We start from the raw sequence: 22,659 nt of genomic DNA, 5'->3' as shown, positions 1-22,659 counted from the left end.
AACCACTGAAATTATCCAGCTTCCATAGACTCAGTACCTCCTGTCAGAGATGGCTGTTTCACAAAACCTTAAAACCCCACCCATTTAATTCCATGCAGGAACTGCACACTTTTAACATCTGAAAAACAAGCCATGCAGACACAAACTTCGTATGATTTATACAGCTATTTTGGGCACCTAATTTATAAACAAAGACAACTAGAGAATAAAACCAACCCTTGAGAAACTAGACCCAAACTCACACCATAAAATTTTAGTGCATTTTTGAAACAACAGCGAAGTCAAGCATTAAAAGGAAAAGCATTTTAAAATAAATATTTGAACAGCAGTCCATTCCCATTGGTGTACACAAAGACAGGACCATTTCTCTACTGATTTTTCTACCATTTAATTTCTCCAAAATTTACAATGAACTTGATCTTTAAAGAATTTATTATTTCCTAAACCTGGTGTTGCAGTCAATCTGGAGAATAAGAAAGGCTGAAAACAGAAGAATGCTCATTATGTAGTATTTTAAGGAACTTGCAACCGTGCAAATTCACTTGAAATAATAAGCTTCTGAGAAAAACAGAACTAGAAATAAAATGTGATGTTCTTAGTGCCATCACATTCTCAGAGCCACATGCTATCACAAGTACTGTATCTATAATAGAGATCTAAACTCGTTGCTGATCTAAAATATTTGTTTATTTAGGATCATTGCCCAATTCCTCTATTAACATTAAGGATGGCTATTTCAAGCGTACTAGTGTATTGCCAAGAAAAGAATTCAGAAAATTCAGTCTAAGAGTTCAGTGTAAGCATGCCCAAGTCTGGGGCCCCCAGTACAGGAAGGATGTGGAGTTGTTGGACTGGGTCCAGAGGAGGGCCATGAAGATGATGAAAGGGCTGGAGCACCTCTCCTATGAAGTCAGGTTGAAGGAGTTGGACTTGTTTAGCTTGGAGAAGGGAAGGCTCCAGGCAGATCTCACTGTGGCCTTCCAGTACTTGAAGTGAGAGCTTACAACCAGGAGAACCAACTTGTTACACAGTTGGATAATGACAGGACAAGGGGGAACAGCTTTAAAGTAAAACAGAGACTTAGGTTAGATATTAGGAAGAAGTGCTTGTTTTTTTTTTTAAACTCAGAGGGTGGTAAGGCACTGGAAGAGGATGCCCAGAGAGGCTGTGGATGCTCCATCTCTGAAAGTGTTCAAGGCCAGGTCAGATGGGGCACTGGGCTCTGATGCGGTTGGTGGCAACCCAGCCCATAGCAGAGTGAGTTGGAACTAGATGATATTCAAGGTTCCCTCCAACCTAAGCAATTCTGTGTTTCTATAAAGAGACTGAATCTAAATATCTGAGAAAATCTGCAGTTAAAATTAAGGATGGTCATTCTTGATCTCCACAGATCACTACAAAGTTGCCATTTTTAAAATGCTGAACATATGTCTAATTAAAATACATCCTCCTTCCTATAAAAGTATTTTTATATTTCTGAACATTGGTAACAAAACCTATTTATAACTCCATGACAATTACCTCTTGCAAACAACATATTAGCTCATAATTTTAAGTTGATACATTTTAATAAACTTTCTGCATTCTAATAACATTTCTTCCAACACACGTCAGATACCAATTTCTTCAGTCACACTGACACTGACAGAATTACATGCTTAACTATTTTTCATCAATTCATAATTAAACTAGCAAATACTTTGCAAACTACAAAAAAGTCTGGTATATCTGAACAGCATAAGTTATTGATAATTCTAGTCATGGTAAAAAGCATTTATTAAGAACATCTATAAACTCAAGAGAGAACGAAACCCCACAGAAATCCTTACCTGAATTCAAGGTATTATTATTTTTCTGAAAAGTAACTTCAATCCCTGTATCATCTATTTTGACCGAGTTCATTTTACCATCGCTGCCACGTAGCTCTTCCACGTGCAATACAGGACAGTCACTTTCCTCCTCCAATTCTGCTTCTATGGTCTCTTCACTGTGGTTATTTACAGTTAATTCACTTGCTGAAACTAAAGAAGGAGTCTGTTCCCCTGGCGGTGGAGTCCTTATTTCAGAAAACTCATTTTCTAAAAGTACATTTGAGTTACAGTTTATACCCCTTAATGTTTCGCTCTCTATTGATGCTTCTGAAATGATGCAAGAGAGTTCTGATGTAACATCCTCATGCAACACACCTTCAGCTTGCTCATCATCCTCATTTACCTCTGAGGAAGGACTTGGGCTCAGAGCAGACTCTGTACTAATCTCCACACAAAGGGCTTCATCTACGTTCATTATATTGACTGAATTTTCATCTGCTTCTGTGATTTCACTGTCTACAGTCATCTGAGATGCTTCTGATGCTCCCCTCACAACACTTTCATGGGTCTCATTCTCTTGATCAATGACAAGCAAAGAATTACTGCTTTTTTCTGGGCCCGCAGTTGATAGGATGCATTCAATTTGGTTAGCAGTATTAAAAACTTCCTCATTTTTGTCTTTTACTTCTGAACCCTCAGCATCAAGTTGACTTTCTTCTATGACAGTAAATGTGAAGAGACTATCACATTCTTCCATTGCGCTCAGAGCAATCACTGCCCCTTCTTCTTTATCTCCTATACTTGAAGCATCATCCTGTTCTTCACTGTTGGTGGCAACCCTCAGAACAGGACCTCCACATTCTCCCACAAAAATCACAGAACCTTCGCCTCTTGCATCTGTATTGAAAGCAGCTAGTTCAAACTGTTCATCTACAGAAGCTGTGGTCTCCACAATCTTACATTCTTCTGATGCATTTGGAGAGATATCCTCTTCATCTCCTTCTGCTACAAGGAGCTGACCCTCAGCTTGCGGTGCTGCACTTATCAGGACTATTTCACATTCTTCTGTCATACTTGTGGTAATCACAGCAGCTTCATATCTCCCCTCTGTTTCCGAAGTAGTGAGTTTATTTTCATCTTGTACAGCTACACTAGGCATAGGAGTTTCAAAACATTCTGCTGTACTTGTAGAGATCATTACAGTTTCATTTTTAGACTCGGTTTCTGAGATATGTTGAACTGTCTCCTCTGTGACTTCACCTGACATCAGGATTACTTGTTCTTCCACAACACTTGTGGAAATCATAGCGCACTCATCTTTTTCTTCTCTATTGCTAGCAGTCGTGTGACTTTCATCATCTCCTGCACTGGATGCACTGGGCATGGGAATATCATATATTTCTGTACCTATAGAAACCACGGTACTTTCATTTATTTTTTTCGTTTTCACAGAGGGGAGCTGACCATCGTATTCAATAGTGGCACTAGACATAGGAGCTTCAAATTCTTCTACAATACTAGTGGAAATCATGGTGCATTCATCTTTGTCCTGTTTACTGCTAAAAGAAAGCACACTCTCTTTAAATTCTGTAGCTGTGCTGGGCATGGGCTCCTCTGTGCCTTCAGCATCAACCGAGATCATAGAATTTTCCCCACTTTCATTTGCTCTTGCAAAAGTAAGTGAACCTTCCTCAGCATCTATAGCTGAATATAAGGGAGCAGCACTTCCTTCTACTGTACTGGTAGAGATGATATCACCTTTAATTTTTTCCTCACTGTCAGCAGAAATAAGAGAATTCTCATCTTCCTTTGGAATGGCACTACTTATAGAGACATCATGTTCTCTGCTGCCAAAGGTCATGGCATTCTCATGCTCTTCAGCACCAGGCTGATCTCTATCTTGCAGAGTCATAGCGCTAGTCATTGGACCTTCAGAGTCCTCAGCATCTAAGGAAATCAAGGTACCTTCATGTTCTTCTATGCATGCAGCCACAGCATCCTCATCATCAGCACTTGCACTGGTTACACTGCTTTCAGCTATCCCTTTAGCACTCTTGCAGTCTGTGCCACAATTAGCTTCTTTCTCTGCATCTGTCATGCTGTCAATGGCAAGCTTATTTATATTTGTGCCAGGTGGTCCTGACTCAGCTTCCATTTGGTCAGCAACTATGCAGATAATGGAACTTTCACCTTCTTCTGCACCTATACAGATTAGTGTATTTTCACCTTCTGATCCTGTACAAGTAGAAGCATGCTCAATTTCTTCATTTCCCCTTCCAGTACTGGTCACAATATCCTCACCTTCTTCATCCTCTTCTTTCGAGCCTGTGCTAGTCACAAAATCTTCATCATCGCAGGGACCAATGCTGACTATCGTGATACTAGCTTCCTCCTTTGTCCCTGTGCTGTCCATTGCACTTTCACATTTTTCAGTATCTAAACAAACGGCAAAACCTTCATTGCTGTCTTCTAGTCCTGTACAGACAACTGAAATTTCAGCATCATCTTCTGGAGTTATGCCTGTGCTGGTCACTGTACTTTCACCATTTATAGCATCCTCACATTTGTCACCAGTAGTTCCAGTTGCGGCATTGTCATTTGTGACCACTGCAATACATGCCCCACTTACAGAACCTTCTCCCTGGGCATCTGTACCAGTTACAGAACACATTATGACGTTACGATCTCTTTCTTCTGCACCTGTACAAGTCACTGTACTTTCGTGTTCTTTTACTTGGCCAGCTCTCATATTGCCCCTAAATTCACCTGAACTGTCACCACTTGTTGATCCTTCACCTGATTCTGTACCTGCACTAGTTACAGCACCATCACTCTCCACTTCACCTAAGCAGGACACAGAACTTTCTAATTTGCCTGCACCTCCATGAGTCAAGGTCTTTCGCTTCTCTTCAGAGCCCGCACTAGTTACAGCATCATCTTTTTCTTCTGCTCCAGCACTATTCACACTACCTTCATTTTCTACTCCACTTTCATTGACTGAATCCTTACCACTTTCTTCTGCATCAACCACAGTGCAGTCATCATTTTCTTCTTTTGTACTTGTTAGAAAGCTTTCACTTTCTGCTAATCCTTCAGTAACAACACTGCCACCACCTTCTTCTGCTGCTGTAACTGTACACTCACCAATATCTGTTCCTGTAATTAAACTATTCCCCTCACCACTTTTTACCCATACGCCTGATGTGAAACCTTCATCAGCTTCTATGCTTGTGCAGATTAATGCCATCTCACTTTCTTCTTCTGAGCAAGTGGTTGTAGCATCACTTCCCTTTTCAGAACATGATGCACCTTCAGCTCTTTCTTCCCCTGTACTAGAGGCCATTACAGTGCTCTCAATCTTTTCTGTGCTAGTACCTATCACAGTGGCTGGAATTGTTTGCACACTGCTGTACAACAAACTAAATTTACTGCTTCCTGCACTGGTACCTACAGGACTGCTTTCATTTTTATCTTCTACGCTACTATTCCCTTCCTGCCCAGTAGCTGGAACAGAGTCTTTGACTATTTCCTCAGGATTTCCTTTAGATGCTAATACAGAGGAAGATTGTATCACACAAGTATCACGTGTCTCATTCGGTTTCACATTATCCATCATTTTGCTTCTTTCTCCCTTTGTGGAATCTGTATTCAATCGCTCTTTTCCTTTCTTTTTCAGTTTTTTTAGAAGTTCTCCTGTTGGTACATGTCCACAGTCTTCAGTCACACCAGACTTCAAGCTTTCCTCTTTTATTTTCACCTCACTTCTTGGACTGCTTTCTAATTTTGATGTTTTGTCATAATCTTGAATAGGTGAGCCAGCTGCACTGTTCTCCATTGCTTGCTCATCAGGATGGGGTGCCTCATTATCTTTTCCTGTATTGTTTGTCTTAGTGTTGTCATCACCACCTTCCATAACAGAATTCAACACTACACTATCTTCTTGTTCCATGTATACAACCTGTGTTGCATCATTCTTTGAAGCTGCACCATCTTCAAACAAAGAAGTCCCATATGAATTATGGCATTCCTCTTTAGATGTACTAGACATACTATTCAAAGAATGTGTAAAGTCAGAGATATCCATACCCATGGACTTTCGATCAGCAGCATCTCCTCTGGGACACTTAATTGCTACTGAAACATTATCTGAATTAGAGTTTATTACAGTTTTAAAATTCTTTGGTTTTCTGCTGTCTTCTGAAGTTCGATCCTTACTGGGAGCATTCAGTAAGACTCTATGACTTTTTCCAGATACAGCACCCACTTTATAAGCTCCTTCTTTACAGAGTCCTTGGTCTATTGATGTTTGTTTGGATAAAGCATCTAAGGCACCAACTTGCTTATTGGGGATATCTTCTTGTTTATTCGCTTTTTCAACTGCAGCCACAAGCTTTGATTCAGAAGCTTCTAGATCTGCCAAGCTGTGTTTTAACTCCTTACTTGCAGAAGAGATTTTTTCTTTTGCCATGCGTTTGGCATCTGTGGCTTGGACTGAATTTAGAATACTTTTTCCTTCCATTATGGATTCTTCTTGTACTTTTGTTTCATCCAAATCAAGTTCCATCATCTCTCCCTCATGACCAGAACACAAGTCATCACTATTCATATTTGATTTTTGAGGGACTGGAAGAGAGCTGCTTATAGTTACACCAACTGACTGCTTTTCTTCTCCGGGCAAATTGTGGTTTGATACACTGTCTTTTCTGTTTTCACAGGATACCTTTTTACTCTGTTTTTTATCCACTGCCACTGTGACACCCATTACTTTTTCATGTCCACCATCCATTTCCTTTATATCTTTATCCTCCACTTTGGCACATGCTTCTTTTTTCTTTATTTCCTTGTTACTGTGCTTTATGCTTCTGCTTTTGTGACCTTCAGCAGAGAACTTTCTTTCTAGTTTGGAGTTACTTAAATCTTTATCACCTCTACATTTCTCTTTTACAGATCCTCTTTCTCCAGAGTGTAACTTAACTCTGTGACTGGAGTCTTTTTGTGATCCCTGAGTTGATTGCATTCCACTCTCAAGCTCAAAATCAGCACCACTCCCTTCAGATATTTTATCTTCATTTTTGGAATTGTGTTGTTTATCCGCATCATTCTCTTCCATGTTCTTATCTTTGTCCAGTTTCTGACCAGTATCTTGTTTCATTACATTCTCCTGTAATTCTGTCTCAGATGCTTTCAGTTGTTTACTATGACTCTTTGACTTCGACTTCAATAACATTTTGTCTTCTGCAAGGCTCTTAGATCTTCGTCTGTCTCTGTGAACACCATCTTCTTGTTTCAAGTTACTGTCAGAGTTAGTTGATTTCAATTCATGTTTTTCTTCTGAGTAACTTTCACTTCTCTTGTGCGATGCAGAAGCAAGTTGCTTTGAGGCACTTATAGAATCCTTCTGTGGCCTAGAATCACTCAGAGACCTTTTGGACTTGTATTCTGCTCTTGATTTTTCTGTTGAGAGATGCCTGTCTTTTTTATTTTCCTTACGAAGTAACTCCTCAGCTTTTAAAGTGGAATCAGAAATACCTTTTCCATCTTTTCCAGTTACTGATATTTTCCGTTCGCTTCGGTGTTTACTTTTTCTTTCAGATTTGTCATCTGAAGAAATCTTGACTTGTTGATTATGTTTCTGAGCACCATCCTCTCCTTTCAAATTTTTCTCTGAAGAATGGAGTTCAACATCTTCAACTGATTTATGAATACTATCTCCTTTGCATTTATGCTTTAAAGAAAGTTTATCCTCTAATGCTGTTACTTCCTTTTCATTTCTATCTCTGTAAGACTTGGCTTCTTTTCTGGCAGCATTTCTCATATGTTGCATTTCTGTGTCACTATCTTTTTTGGGATGTTTTTCATTTTTAAATACAGTTTTCTGCTTCTGTAGCTCATCTGTATTGGCTTCTGCTCTTTCCAGTTGTCTTTTTGGGTCCTTTGTTTCAATGTCCTGTTGGGTTCCTTCAGTATAAAGAGAGGTGGAGATTTTTCTTTTATGTTCTTTTTCCACTTTAGAATCAGTTTTGTTTTCCTCAGCTGAATGTACTGATTCCGACAGTCTTCTAAGTGGTTTAGAGGTTTCCGTTTTGATAAGGTTATGCTTTAATTCTTTTGAAGAACTTTTTTCAGAAGTCTGCAAAATAAAGTTAAATATATGTAGGCAGATGTTAGAGTTCCTCTACAACACGACTGACAATTGTTGAAGGCAAATTAACTTTAAAAACAATACTGTAGGGAACCCACTTATTGTAATAAGAACTGATGAGAAAAACTAATCTTATTTCAACTAATTGCTATTGTAGTAAAGCCAAAAGAAGCAGAATTTAACATTCTGCATGACTTCTTCATAAAGCGACCTTTCCTTTTAAAACAATTTAAATAGATCTTTAAATGGATAATAACCATTTCAATTATTCTGTGAGTTGCTTCAGAAATCTGTTACAATGTTTAAACAAAATCCAGAAACTCAAAAGAGGTAGTTCTAGACTTCTAGTTAAACTTCTACTTATCACTATCTTGGCAATAACGTTGTTGCTAAAAACTCAAAAATCTTCTTTCTTTTACTAGTCAGACTATATTGTTACAACTTCCCAGGAACTTATCAAGTCTTTACATGTAAGACAGCCCTTGCTCTTTATGAAGTCCAATATGCTTTACACATTACAGCTCAAATCCCCTCCTTCCAGTACAAAATGATTCAGCACCAAATACATAAACAACGCAACCCCAATATTTACCGTAATTTTGTTTTCTGAATTCTAGCAATGTTAGAGCACTAAAAGCAGGAAAAGAACAATTCATAAGAACAAATGCTGCAGTATTGTATGCAGTTTGGTATAAACAAATATTATTGCAATTAAAAAGATCATAATAATAGTTCCTTTCTGAAATTAATTTTACTAGCCAAAAGAGACACATACCTCATTTGTCTTTTGCACTTCCTTAGAATCATCTTCAGATGGCTCGAATTTCTTTTTACAACTATCTTCAACATGCCTGAAACAGGTATTCAGACAAGCAATCAGGAAAAAAAAAAAAAAAAAAAAAAAAAGTAACTGAAAACTGAGAATTTGTAAACTCTCTACTCCTAAAACTGAAGATGAGACAAATATACACTAAAATACCAAAGCAGAACATGGGTTACAAAACTTTCAACTATATAGCTTGTCCAAACTATGTGTACTCACTTCATAAACGTCCTCTGGGCAACACTGCTTTAAAGCAGAGAACATCAGTATGACAATACTAGTACTACAGTTGTCACCGTAAAAATATTAGATTTTTGTTTTAAAAAAACCAAAACCTAATGCAATCCATTTATGAGGGAGAAAATTGAAAATATATTTATCTTTCAGAAATGTGGCTCATTTACTGTATCTACACATGTATGTAGATATGCATGAGTGTACAAATACAAAATATGAAATTAAAGACCAGGGTGAGTTGAATATTCAGCAAATAAAGTTATTCTTATGGGACAACTGCAGAGTACATCCCAACATGCCAGCTTATGCTGCTCTGTGCAATGTATTTTTTTTTTTTAATGTGCATGTATGTGCAAATTATAAAAATACATACACAAGCATTTACTTAGCTTCAACACTATCTATCTGATTTTTAAAAATAATCTTATTCTTTAATGAAGAAAACAAAGTAAGTGAATGAAAATGTAGTAATGAAAAGCTTAAAAAAAAAAAACAACAACACAAAACAAAACCAAAACAAACATGATAGAATACAAAATGTCAAATATATACTAGGAACTCTGACAAATCCAAAACTGAAAGTTAATAGAGATGCATCACACATTCTTTTCTACTAGATGCACGAACATCTAACAGCTGTCCATTCCCATGTCTTGTCATTACTATACTGTGCATAAAAAGTCACAAAGGCTGCTGAATTGCAGTATATTAAGCAGCTATAACTTTATACTCGTTAGTAACAAAGTCAACCAAATATCTTAGAAAGAAATTGTTTAAATTTAAGTAAGGCCAACTGCAAAGTTGAAGAAAATTTACTTAATCTACAAAAATGAATTTCTAAGAGTTCACTTCTTTTGAGAAAATTCATAAATACCTTGAATCTCTTTTTCTTTTTCTGCTCAGGGCTACTTTTTTTTCTAAGAATTTCTGTTCTTTAAGCACATCCTTAATGCTGGTACCAGTAGCTTTTGACTCGAGACTTTTTGTTGATGGTTCTTCCAAGTTCAAGCCACTTTTTCCTGAAATAAAAACACAAATGGTGAAATAATTCAGTATGTCCTTACATTTATTGCTAAAGCAGAAATATAACTGAAAGCAGTATATAGTACTAAAGAATAGCAAAGAATACTAATGTATTACATATAATGTATACAAGCAATATAACCATGGATAATCAAGCAATTCAATTATGCATATATTGAAATCAGAAATCAGATTATTCAAACATTGGACTTTCAAGAGAAATGAAGAGAGAACTATTGTCAATCATTTTATCCTGTAAGCTATTTTCCCTTAAAATAAGATCATCTTAGTTTCAGCTGGGACATAATTGTTTTCTTCAGAGTTCCTGGTATGATGCTATGTTTTGGTTCTATGAGAAAAACAACACTGATAACACACTAATGTTGATAATAGCTGATAAACAATGTTGTACAGAGTCAATGCTATTCACAGCACAGGGCCTAGGGAGCTCAGAATGAACAGAATTGGGAAAGTTGACTTGAACTGGCCAAAGGGATGTTCCATACAACACAACATCGAGGAAAAGAAGTTTTTAACAGGGGTGGGAGTTCATCTTTCTCTCTCTGTTCTGCTGCTTGGAGGAAAGCTGGGCATTGATCAGGGGATGGTAAGCAATTGTTTGTGCATCGCTTGTTATCTCTATCTCAATATATGTATTAGTATATAGTTTTATCTCAACCTGTGAGTTCTACCTTGATAGTTTTCCCCCCTCAATTCTTTCCTCCAACTTAGTAGGAAGCCACTTGCAGGGTTAAACCATGACAGGCAAAAAACAATAAAGGTTAAAATATTCATACCTTTAGCATTTTGATTTCCACTTTTCAGGGACTTTGTTTTTTCTGCAGTTTTCTGTTTACGTTTCTCTTCAAGTCTCTCTCTATTCATTCGTCTTCTTAAGAGTCTCTCTTCTTTTTCTTTGGCCTGGAGATACACAAGGAAGAAAAGACAATTTATCATTAGGTCAAAGAATATTCTACAGATATACAGAAATTCTACAGAAAACAGAACACTTTGGTTTGAGGCAAAGAAAAAGAAAAAAAATAACAGTAATTTGAATGATTTATGTGGAAGTAAACGGAATCCTCTAGCACTCCTGTAAGGTGAAACTAGATGAGTCCCATAGAGTTGCACTGCTGCTCAACACAGTAGATGGAGACCAAAACTATTTTTTCAACGAAGACACCTAATTTATAACAATATTTACATAAAAGAAAAAAAGCAGAAGAAACCATAGCTTATAGGTGTTTCCTTGCAGTTTTTTTTTTTCTTCCCAGATATAAAATAATTAAAGAGAGGTATGTATGACTGATCTACTACTATTTTCATTTTTTTTTTCCCAGCTCTATGAACCTTAAATGCATAAGCAAAATACAGACCTTATGTCACTCACCACCCCTAAGTACCCAGCATTAGCTTGGGTCAAAGAACGCTATTCTCCTAGGAATGTGCATTCAGACTAAAGAACTGCTGGTTCCTGTTTTGTGTCCTTTCTTCAATAGGAAACACACTTAAACATCTCTCCTCACTGCCTGCAGAAACATTACAACTACTGATTTCAGGGACAGTGAGAAATACATTTGTAAAGAAATTATATAGAGAATTAGCTTGAAGTAATTAGTCCCGGCCCAAACTACACAATACCACACTGAAGGCAGACCATAGGTAGATAAAGGTTACTTCTTCCACTTAAATTCTCTTTACATATATTAAAACCACTGAGGACCATTATTTATGTTTTTGTTTTGAGTTTTCTTTTTGGTGTGTCTGTGGCAGTTCCTAACCTTCACACTTAATGATTCAAGCAAGAATCATTACATCAAACACAGCTGTGTGCTTGTACGTACTTTGTAAACTCTCTAATACAATAACACTGCTCATTTGAGTCAGGGAAAAGATGTCAAGGCCATCATGTGTGGGTGCCTGTTTTTTTTTGGGTTTTTTTTTTCTTTTTTTTTTTTTTCTTTTTTTAAATTAATGTTTGTATGATTTTTTTTTTGTTTGTTTGTTTTGTTTTTACCTCCACCGGAAACTTTTTAACTATACCCAGTAGAGTGTTTCCCTGGAGTGCATTGCTCTATATTACACAATACTGGTTAAAGCCTGAAGAAGGAACAGAGGTAACATAGAAAACAAAACTAAAATCCTCCTTGCAAACCAAGGCCAATTAAGTAGTGAAATTTTGGTGCTGGAAAGTTTAAGAAGTTAAGACAGAGAGCAGTAACAAAACTCAAACTTACAATGGACTGGCGACGTTGCTCTACAGTTCGTTCATCATCAGAATCGCTGAAGTATTTGGAGTACAAAAAAGGCTTACGAACATATGCATGACGAACCGGCTTGGCTCTCCCATCACTCAGTTCATTAGTATGAGGCTTTGTCTTATTTTTATTGTTCTTCTCCTCTTCATCTGAAAAGTTAGTTAAGTTTACAGAGAGATTAATACATTAAGGCAGTACTTTCAACATCACTTTTGAAGGAACGAGACACCCCAAACTTAAATTACTTCCCCAAAAACATGAAGTTCAAAATACCACTAAATTACTGAAACCTGGGATGTATTTGAATTTATGTACACTGCAGAGCTAAAAAAAATTTCAAGATGTTAAAAGGAAAATAAATTATGATGAAGAGCTTAATCCTTGTACCTGAAATCGTGTTGCTTTGTAGCTACAGTATTTAGCTACTTTCAGCACTGTGTGAGTCAGAATATTCTGCTGTGTATTAAACTAAGCTTCATTCCTACACCAAAAATTTGTACACCATTTAAAAATCTTAAAACAAGATAGGTTCTCTGAAAATACATAAACAGAACATGCTTAATTACACTAATGTAATATTATTTGAGTAAAACAAATAGATTATATTTATCAGCATTATCAGAGATGGTGCAAAAGCACTTAGGCTTCATACCATACAAAGCATTCATACCCTTGAAACATACTTCAGGCTTGTTTTCACTTCATGGAATCTGTCATGTTTACAGGAAACATCAAAAGCAGAGAACATACACTGTAGAAACACTCAATTTCTTGTATTTTTACAGGAGAAAAGATAACCTCAGAGTAATATCCTCAGAAATCATTAAGAATCTCTGGTCTGCTCAAGACAAAGAAAACTGAAAAATAAAACCTGTTCTCTGGCTGGGTTTCATGTTTCCCAACTCTTAAAGCTAGATCAGTCCTTGGCCACCACAGAAGAAACATGTAGAATTTGGAAATACAAGCAAATCTAAAGCTCTGAAAATAAAGTCAGTAAAGTCAAGTACAACCAGTGCTGCAGCATCACTAACAAATCACTTCAATGTTATGCTACATTTCTGACAAAAACGAAGGTAAAAATCTCACTGCAAAGCCTCATATCTATCACTTAAGTGGTTCTGTTCTCTATTAACACTGTAGTACAAATAAGATTCAGAACATTTAGCATATATAACACCATTACAAAAAAAAAATAATACTCAAAATACCCCTATTCGTCCTTCACGACTGCACAAATACTACCAGTCCACATTTAAAATATCACAGGTACAACACAAAATACTGCAAAACATCAAATTTGTTAGAAAATGTACTCAAATTACAAAAGAGTTGTAAAATTATTTCTTGCAATTTTACCACTGCAATTAACAATCTAATTGGTTTACCATCTGATGTGATCTCCCCCTCTTCAGTACTGTCAGAAATCACAGGTTCTTCTTCACTTTCCTCTTCAAAGGAAGAAAGGTCACTAGTATGGACAGAGCTGACAGTGATGTCACTGAGTACATCCGTATCTGAATCTATCGATGTATGTTCTTGCAGAGGAGAAAAACAGAGAAGTTATAATACAGCACATTGTATTTGAGAAGCTTTTCTTACAAAATGAATAAATAAATAAATTCATTTTAATACTGAAAACAAAGCCTTGAGAAATAGCAAAAGAAAAAAAGATTTCAACACCTTAAACTGTTGAGTGGGAACTCTGAGATCTTGTTGCAATAATACATGACCAAGGAGGCACACACCAGAAGAATCAAAGATCTACGTTTTCTGATTCATGTACCTCAGTGAAAGGAGATGAGCCATGAGCTACTGTGGCTACTGTGTCAGTAGCAGGAAAAGATATGTTCCCACACACACTTCCAATTCAGCTCCTGAATACACTTTAACACATCCATATTTTAAGAAAAAGAGCATTGCCCATATCATACCTTCTTTAGTACTTTCAGATGCTTTATGTTTATTGCTATTTTTTTCTGGAACCAACTGTTTCACTGGTTCTGACTCTTTCACGTGTTTCTCTTCTTTTGACTTAGCAGTATCATCACTTTTCTTCTTATCAAGTTTTTCTTTCTTTTCTTTTCTTCTATCACCTTCCGGTTTCTTTTCACATTTATCTACTAATTTATTCTTCTGATCTTCACTATCCTGTTGTATTTCTTTACTTGTATCTTTAATTGTAACTGATGAACTACTGGTATCCTTTGCTGAATTTTTTATTTCTTCACTTTGGCAAGGAAGCTCATTTGAATCTTCACACTTTACAAACATTTCGGCTCCTTCTCCAGAAGGATCAGAAATTGTTTTCTCTTTATCTGTTAAGTCTTCCATGTTTTTCTCAGTGCTACCATCAAAACTCTGTTGAGATAACAGTCTTTTTGCAGCTTTGTCATTGTTCTTGGAACTTGAGTTTTCTGTTGAAGCCCTGGCAGCACTTGCTTCTTGGTTCAGAGAAGTTATTGTTTCCAAAATGGACATTGCATCACTAGCTACATTGCCACTAGGAGTTGTAGTAGATACACCTTGAACAGGAAGAAAGAAAACAGTTTAAGCTAATTTCTTTCATTTTCCACGATGGTAATGTTAGAAAGGAAGGAGACTTTTAGCTAGAATGACAATGACATTAAGAAAGTCAAAAGAAAAAAGAATTACTACTCCATTTAAGATAAATTAGATTAACTGAAATATTTCACTAATTTTGCATCTAGAGATTTCAGTTATTAAATAAATAAAAGAACAAGATGCTACAATCTTCAAGAAAAAGCATGGATGGCCTCTGAGAAGGATGCTTGGCCTTACCATCAGCAGGCTAGGCAGAAATATACTGCCACAAGAATTCTACATCTCTTCCCACTGGTACCTTCATAAATGACATCAGAACTGGACTCAGTGTACTGACTAGAGAATAATAGAGCCATCAAAATATCATATCACTTTCCTACTCTCTTAAAATGAATTTTGAAGATGAGTGAGAAAGGGTTAACTGGACTAGCATTGGGAGCTGCAGCTGGCTTGTTAACCCACTTACTTTAAAGGAAGCGGGCCCCACAGGAAAAGAGCTAGGATTTAAATAAAGGGTCTGGTTACAAGTAGATGAACTGCTGTGGAGTCTCTTAAGAAGGGAAAGAATGGACAAATACCTGCCAAAGCCTTTAGAAGCTGACACGGGGCAACATAAATAAAAAACAAATAAAGTGATGTCTTTATAAACAAAGGATTAGCTGATTTGCAGAAGAACTTAAGCTCCTGAGAGAACCTTAGCACAAAGTGACAGAATTAAGACAAACGTCTTCAGATAATGTCTTTTGATCTACTTAAGCATAAAAAATTAAATCATTCTCATACAGCCACGTTTCATTTGATCATATGATACTTTACAGGGCCAGAGCCTGAGACCAACTTTCCTCACTACAGTAAACTGATCCCTTCAAGTAGAAGTGACAAAATGATAAGCAGTTATATCTCTCTTGCCTTCTAACTTTATAACTGTAGCAAGAGACAAGTACAATTGCATGCTGCCTGGAGCTCAGCTTCACAATATGGATACCAATGATTCTGTGCTAGCAACAAACCCAGTCAGTATTGTCTTTCTTAAAGGAAACAAACTTCTGATAGTAGACTGCTAATGGAAGAGGTAGAATACCTTGCACTACAACAGACGTGTCCGTTTTCTCCTCACTTGGAGCTGTACTGGGGCCTGCCTCTTCTTTATGATTCAGTGTTGCTAAAAATTCATGGACAGCTTTTTCCACCTGAGGTCTGAATGTGTGGTTGATCTTTGGGTCCACAACCTGAGAAATAATTCTGTCAATTCCAGATTCCAGCATTCCAGACCTGGAACAAAGTTACATTCACACTTAATAAGAAAATTACTTTTGGAGAACGTCTTAATGACGTATGTTCATTTAGATACCATGCAAACACTCCTAAACACTTCAAGTGTTTAGCACTAATGTTTTCTGAACAGGTATTTAGTCAGCTGTCACCTTATGAATTAAAAAGTCGTCTAAGAAATGAAGTGATCCAATTGCATGGAAATGACACAACAGAACAGCGTGTAGCCACAGCCACACGTTATTACTGGTTATGTCTACAAAAGTTTACTAACTGTAAGAGTATAATTTGTGGGGGGAGGAGAGGGGAAATTTAATTTATTTCTTATTTTTATAAGAGTCTGATCTTATCAACTCCCATGGCATAAAACAAATTTTGGACAGCATGAGGAACAGATTAATCAGCCATCATCATCCTAATTCACTTTTCACACAATACATTGTGACAACTCAGAGCTTGTATAGCTTTATAGAACACCTTTAAACTTCAGTAACAAAATCAGTGACAAGAGAGAACTTTTTATCATAGGGTTTTCTCTAGGCCCCTGTTTGTAAAAGACTACACTGTCTTTTGACACCCCTGCTTAGTCAAAGAAATACCCATATCCTCTGTGCCAGTTACCAAAAGTCACTAAATCATAACTGAACACATTTGTTCACAAATCCTTTGGATGACCCAATTCAGCGACAAAACTCACTCTACTTAAAGAAACTTCCCAATGCTTCTTATGACTACGCTTTAATAAGTAAAGCTAATGAAACACTACTGAAATAATCAGGCATTAGATAAGCGCACTGACATCGTTTTGGTTTAAGAGCAGTCCCACAAAAGCTTTTCTCCCTCTAGACAGATTTACATCCATTTTTGTGTTTGGGCATTTGCACTTTGCACTATGCACTCTGCAGGGCTTTATATGTCAAATTCTATTAATTACCCTTTGGTCAAAATCAGGTAATAGTAACTGTTCAACTGTGTTTATTTCTCACTAAGAAACAGTAAAGGTTATCCTGAGCTGGGATGTCACACTCCAAGTCAGAAACAACCCTTCCATCACCCTTCCAATTCCCAGGTTGGACAGGGCTCTGGGCAACCTGATCTAGTAAATGTGTATGTTTGGTGGCCCTGCTAGGCAGGGGGGTTGGAACTACATGATCCTTGAGGTCCCTTCCAACCCGGGTCATTCTGTGATCCCGTGATCACTGGCTCAGCTCCCATCAGACAATATAACATGTGAAGCCTAACTCTGACTAATGCTGGTGACAGTGTACTCATTGAAATAATACCACTGTTTGCTTCAATTAAAAAAAAAAAAAAGAAAAAGGCTTATCTCTATAAGTCTTAGATCTAGAAGTCTAGAAGGCAACTTACAGGTGACCTACAGCCTCAGTCAGCTGTCACAGAGTGTATTCCAAAAGAAACCCCAGAAGTACCACTTACTTGAGAACCTGCTGCCTAATGTTATTTCTCAGCTGGTTCTTGTTGAGATGAGGGCTCCAGGTATGAGTGGCCAAATGGTTGCAAACAAAGTTATCAACGCGCTGTCTCAAATTCTGATAGGCGGGCTGAGGGAACAAAACAAAGCACAAGAGGACAGAGCAGTTGGACGACGAACGGCCATCCCTTCGGCGGCTGGAGTTAACCGGAGGCCTCACGGCGATCCGCCGTAGGGCAGCAGCCGTTCCCGGCTTCCAACGAGGGCTGTAACGCATTTAACGCTCGCTGCCGGACGGCTCAGCACCAACAGCCGCCCTCCGAGAACGCGGCCTCAGCTTCGCCCCGCGTTAACAGCTGAGATGAGGCGCGAGCTCCAACGGCCGCCCCTCACCTCCCTCACCCACCCGGCCGGCCCAGCGCCGCCCGCACCTTGGTATCCACGTCGGCCAAGCAGTCTCGGCGAAACTGGTCGAAGAGCCCCTGGCTCTTGAGGTGACTGACGATCATGGAGACCAGCTCCGGCTCCGTCGCACCGCTCCCAGCGCCGGCCCCGGCACCCGGCAACGGCGGCTGTTGCTGCGGAGGCGGCGGAGGGGGCGGCGGCGGAGGGGGCTGCGGCTGGGGGTTGCTGGCCATGGGGACGGCGGGGCGGCGCGGCCTGCGGGGAGCTCGGCGGCCGGCTGTCCCTGCCGAGCCCCGCTATGGGGCTGCTTCCCGAGCGGCGGCTGTGACCCCGGAAACGAAAGGGAACGGAGGGAGGAAACGAGAGGCGACCAGAAGGGAAGCAGCGCCGCAGCCGAGAGCGGCGCCATCGGCGCGAGGCGAGCACTGGCAAAGCCGCGCAAGGCACCCGCGGGCCCTTTAAGGGGATGGACGGGGCGGGGCTGCCGGCGGCCCGGCGCTGCGAGGCCCCGATCCGGCGGCATTGGCGGCGGGGAACGGGCCACAGCGGGGCCGCAGGGATCCCGTCGTTCCTGCCGTCCACCGCCGCGCTGCTGCGCGCTCCCCGCCGGCGCCCTCGCTGCTCCGCCCTGATCCCCGCCCCTTCCTGCGCTGGCCGCCATCATGGTGGGGGTAGAGCCCAGCGCTTCCTCCCTCAGGCGCGGGGAGGGGCCTGTGGGCTGATTCTTCCGGTGAAAGAAAGGAAAATCCAACAGGCTTTTAATAGCACAAGTGATGCAGGCTTGACTGAACAGCATATCACTTGCGTACAAGACGTAGCAGCCTGGAATAGCTGCGGTCTTTGTCTCAAGCTGTGTCAAATGCCGTGAAAATAGTAGAAATCAAGAATCCGTGAATGAGATTTAGGAATTTTTGGGTTAACAGGGTTTGGTTATGCCCACTGGTCTGAAACTGTTATAAAAAGCAGTCCATGCTCTAATTGATTCAACAGTTTAATGTGATTGTTCTGTGCTATGAGTTTCCTACCATCACAGGTTATGCACAATTTAGTCGTTGTTGCGGGCTTTCCAGATATTTTATTGACCAGATTAAGTAACACAGCATTGCAGAACTTTAATCCTAAATGTGAGATGAAGATGGATTTTTTTTGTTGTTGTCTGGGTCCAACTGTACACTATCGGTTGGGAAGATGCTGTAACAGAAACTAACAGCCTCTTGATAATAAAACAATAATTAAACGATCTCTGTAATCTCTGTAGTCTTTTCACAAATAAGGATACACAGAAGAGGGAGCTGTTCAGAAGAATTCAGGTTTCATCGGGAATGACTGGAATACCCGAGCAGATTCTTGGATAGTAAAATCTCTAAAGCTGCCTAACACCAGCTAGGAATTCACCCCAACTGAATTGCTCAGTTCATCTTCTACATATGTGGTAACGTCTGTGCTTTGTACCATCTGTGTTATCATTGTTGCTCCATTTTGTGAAGCTTATTTTCTTTTGCTGTGTAGCTCATGTGTTGTTTATTGTGGAACAATGGAACGCTGAGCCTTCAGTGGTGAACTGATTTGTTGTAAAAATGTGCATCCCTGATGCATAAACAGTATATTTCATCATTATCTCCAGTTAAAAAAGTGTCAAGTGTTAAGTGGGGAACTTAATACAAAAAATCTAAACTATTACATCTGCAAGCATCACCAGTAATCACAGTCTAGTCCAACTTGTTTTGAAACAGCAGAAAAATGGTACCAGTTTTGTGCTTCATCATCCAAGTAAATCTGGCTTCATCTGAGCTGTAGCATAAAGTGCTCAGGTTATATGACTAAAACATATCCAGGACACACGCTGTATCTTTAGCTGTGATGCTACGTGATAGCTACCCCAGTGCGACTGTGATCTTGGCGTGCAAAGTGTTCCTGGGCTTCCAAATCTGGAGGATATGATTCTGTCATCCTTTTTGCATTAAAACATTCTGATAAGTTGCTTGCTGTTTACTAAAGCACGCTTGAAATGCTTTTTCTGCCTTCACAACCATGTTTTCCGCAAGTGTTACTAATGTTTTTACTTGTTCTAGCACATATAAGCGTTTTTTTTCCCCCCCATGTGGTGCTGACTAGCAAGGCCTGTGTAAAAGATGAAGCTTGCTGGCTTAAGTGTATTATTGAATGGAGTGATTGAAGTCAGTGACGGTTTAGTTCACGGGAGAGGGCGCGTTGTAGCTCCTCAAAGCGGCCAATCAAATAGATAAACTGAAGTGTGCTACAATAATACCAAGGCTTTCATGTTCAGTAACTAACACTTTTTTTGTTGTATTTGGTTGAAAGTTGACTGGTTAAAGATTGAAAAAAAGAATTCTGTCACGTTCCAATGAACTACATTTTCTAATAGGTTTTCTCTGAGGTAAAGAGAAATGAACTCATTTTTATATAGCTTTAAGATGTAAAAGTGCTTTCAGCTCCTGACTGTTACTGTATCTGAAAGGTTAGTGGTGTTTCTTTTCCCAATTTCAGACCTTCAATATGACATCCAGTTTGCACATCATGCTTTTAAAGTACATTGTTTTGCAGGTACAGCTAAACCTCTTTTCCATTTGTTCTCATTTTATGTCTCTCTTAAGGCCACAATAAAAAGAGTTTCATCATCCCAAAATTCTGTGACAAAGATGAGTAGAGCACGTTTAGTGGATGACATTTGAGAGCAAAACCGATTACTGTCATAAATAGCTCACACAGTTATTTGATTTTTTTCTCTAACATGAAAGAAATCTTCAATAGCAGATGGAGTCTTAACCTGACCATGAGGGGAACACACATCCACGTGTCCATGGTGGTAATTTACTATGTGTCTCCTTGTGATTCACTCTTCCATGGTAATGAGGAAAGGTAGGCAAGCACTAAGGCTTTCTTACTTCTTCAGAAGTAATCAATGGCTAATTGATGCAATATGGGTGGGATTGTTGTTGGCATCTAAGGGACTAGACATCTAACTCATGCTAACTTGATTGATGGTCTCAGTATATCTTTTTTTCTTTGTTTTTTTAAATCTTGATTCCTGCCTGCTGAAGAAATACTGCTTTATTTCACCGTCCACATGAAAAACATTAGATTGAGTGGAGTGACTGCTCTCCCTGTAATAGGCGTTTTATTTGCTGTTTGTTTTTGACTGGAAAATACGTGCTTCTATTTGTGTATAGGGAGACAAAGAAAAAGTTAATAGAGGCTTTCTCTCCAGAGAAAGCACGAGAGATTATGTACTCTTTCACTTTTGCCTAAATGTAATTTTAACAGTAAGGTAAAATAGTATAGCTTAAACATGAAAGCATAGTGAGTAGGTACACGAAAACACGATATCTTTTATATCAGCATTCTTTGCTGACTGCAGCAAGGTGAAATCAAGGTGGAGGCACTGCTTAAATGCAATGCATGAAGCCTAAAGTAGAGCTGATGGACTGAATTTTGCCTTAATTTATACCTAGTGCAGTTCCATTGAAGTCAGCAGGGAGATGGATCAAAGCAGGACTTTGCTGCTAAATAATAGGGTGCTCAAAATTGCTCATGCCATCTTTTTGCAACCTTGGTTGTAAACCTCAAGGGAAAATTAGATTTATCCTATTTAGTACCAAAAAAAAAAGTGTTTTCTGTGGAAAATTGAAAATGTTTAGAAACAGAATTTAAAAAAGATAAAAAAGAAAAACAATTGAAAATGGAAGTTTGGTCTTTTGGCTTGCTCTTTTGTGTTGGGGTGACATAAGTACAGAAAAAATGAGGGCTTGTGAGTCATCTTCCAACAACATTCTTTTAGGAGAGGTGGGGCTGGATGGAAGGAAGAAGACGAGTTATTTTGTCACTGCTGACCTACATGGTTCACTATACAGCTGGGCAACTTTGAGATCTCCTGCTGAGATTGTTGGGAGCCTGCAAAGTAAGAGCTGGTAGGAAATGGGACCTGGTGGAACGCAATGTCCTGCTGGCTCTGGCTATCAGCTGGGGCTGTGGGTCAGATGTGGTCAGTGGTGTGTCCCTATTCCCAGCCCACTTGTCAGTGTGGGTGTGGACCTGCTGGGTATATGAGCCTGAGATCTTGGCCTTGCTCTCTGCTGAGCAGGGAGAGGGAAGGGGAGCACTGTCCATCCGGCTGGTTGCTGGGGGGGCCTGAACAGAGGACTGGGACCCAATAAGCATTACACTTCAAGGCTAATTGCAGCCCTCAGAAGTCATTCTGAATAAGGTGGGATATAGGGAAAAAAACTTTCAAGAAAACAGCAGAAATGATAATGCTCATTTCACATCAAGTCCTGAACACATTTATGCTCCATCCTCTTGTCTCTCCTGTACTCCCAGCTTCACTGCTGTAAAGCACTCCTTTGTGTCCATCACAGAGATTGATTTTTCTTTGAGCAAGGAGATGTGTGTTGGCAAGCAACCTGACTGGGTGATTGCTGTTGCTGAGGCTGGTACCTTTCCTTCAGCAGAGGCACTTGTTCCAAATCTTTCCTCCTCACGTATTGATTCTCACAAAGATGATAGGAATTTAATGTCTTTAAGATTGGCACTTTTCTGCCAGACTTCATTTAAATTGGCCAGCAGTTTAGAATATTATGGGGTGGGGGCTGGAGAAAGACAAATTGTCAAAGATTTGTTATCCAGGGAAAAAAAAGAAAGAAAGAAAATAAATGAAGAGAAGCTTAGGTCTGCTA

At 39.1% G+C, this 22,659-nt stretch overlaps 1 protein-coding gene across 4 annotated transcripts in view; it reads right to left on the bottom strand.

Annotated features, from left to right (window-relative positions):
- Positions 1-18,617, bottom strand: part of BOD1L1 (biorientation of chromosomes in cell division 1 like 1) — a 36,617-nt gene extending 18,000 nt beyond the window's left edge. For all 4 annotated transcript variants that reach the window (XR_001555256.3, XR_014945512.1, XR_014945513.1 and 1 more), the window contains exons 1-10: positions 17,992-18,617; positions 17,566-17,690; positions 15,938-16,128; positions 14,226-14,816; positions 13,680-13,829; positions 12,274-12,443; positions 10,834-10,957; positions 9,888-10,032; positions 8,729-8,804; positions 1,830-7,941 (exon numbers count right to left, since the gene is read on the bottom strand). Coding sequence is in view for 1 of the 4 variants with exons in the window: in XM_015862662.3 (XP_015718148.2) it covers positions 1,830-7,941; positions 8,729-8,804; positions 9,888-10,032; positions 10,834-10,957; positions 12,274-12,443; positions 13,680-13,829; positions 14,226-14,816; positions 15,938-16,128; positions 17,566-17,690; positions 17,992-18,198 (7,891 nt within the window). In the remaining 3 variants the exon portion in view is untranslated. The remainder of the gene's footprint in view (positions 1-1,829; positions 7,942-8,728; positions 8,805-9,887; positions 10,033-10,833; positions 10,958-12,273; positions 12,444-13,679; positions 13,830-14,225; positions 14,817-15,937; positions 16,129-17,565; positions 17,691-17,991) is intronic.
- Between the last annotated feature and the right edge of the window lie 4,042 nt (positions 18,618-22,659).

Source organism: Coturnix japonica, chromosome 4 (genome assembly GCF_054131305.1).
Source record: "Coturnix japonica strain WE chromosome 4, WE-NBRP24, whole genome shotgun sequence".
Lineage (NCBI taxonomy): Eukaryota > Metazoa > Chordata > Aves > Galliformes > Phasianidae > Coturnix > Coturnix japonica.
The sequence above is the reverse complement of the archived record's forward strand: the minus strand, read 5'-3'. Positions and strand labels throughout refer to the sequence as shown.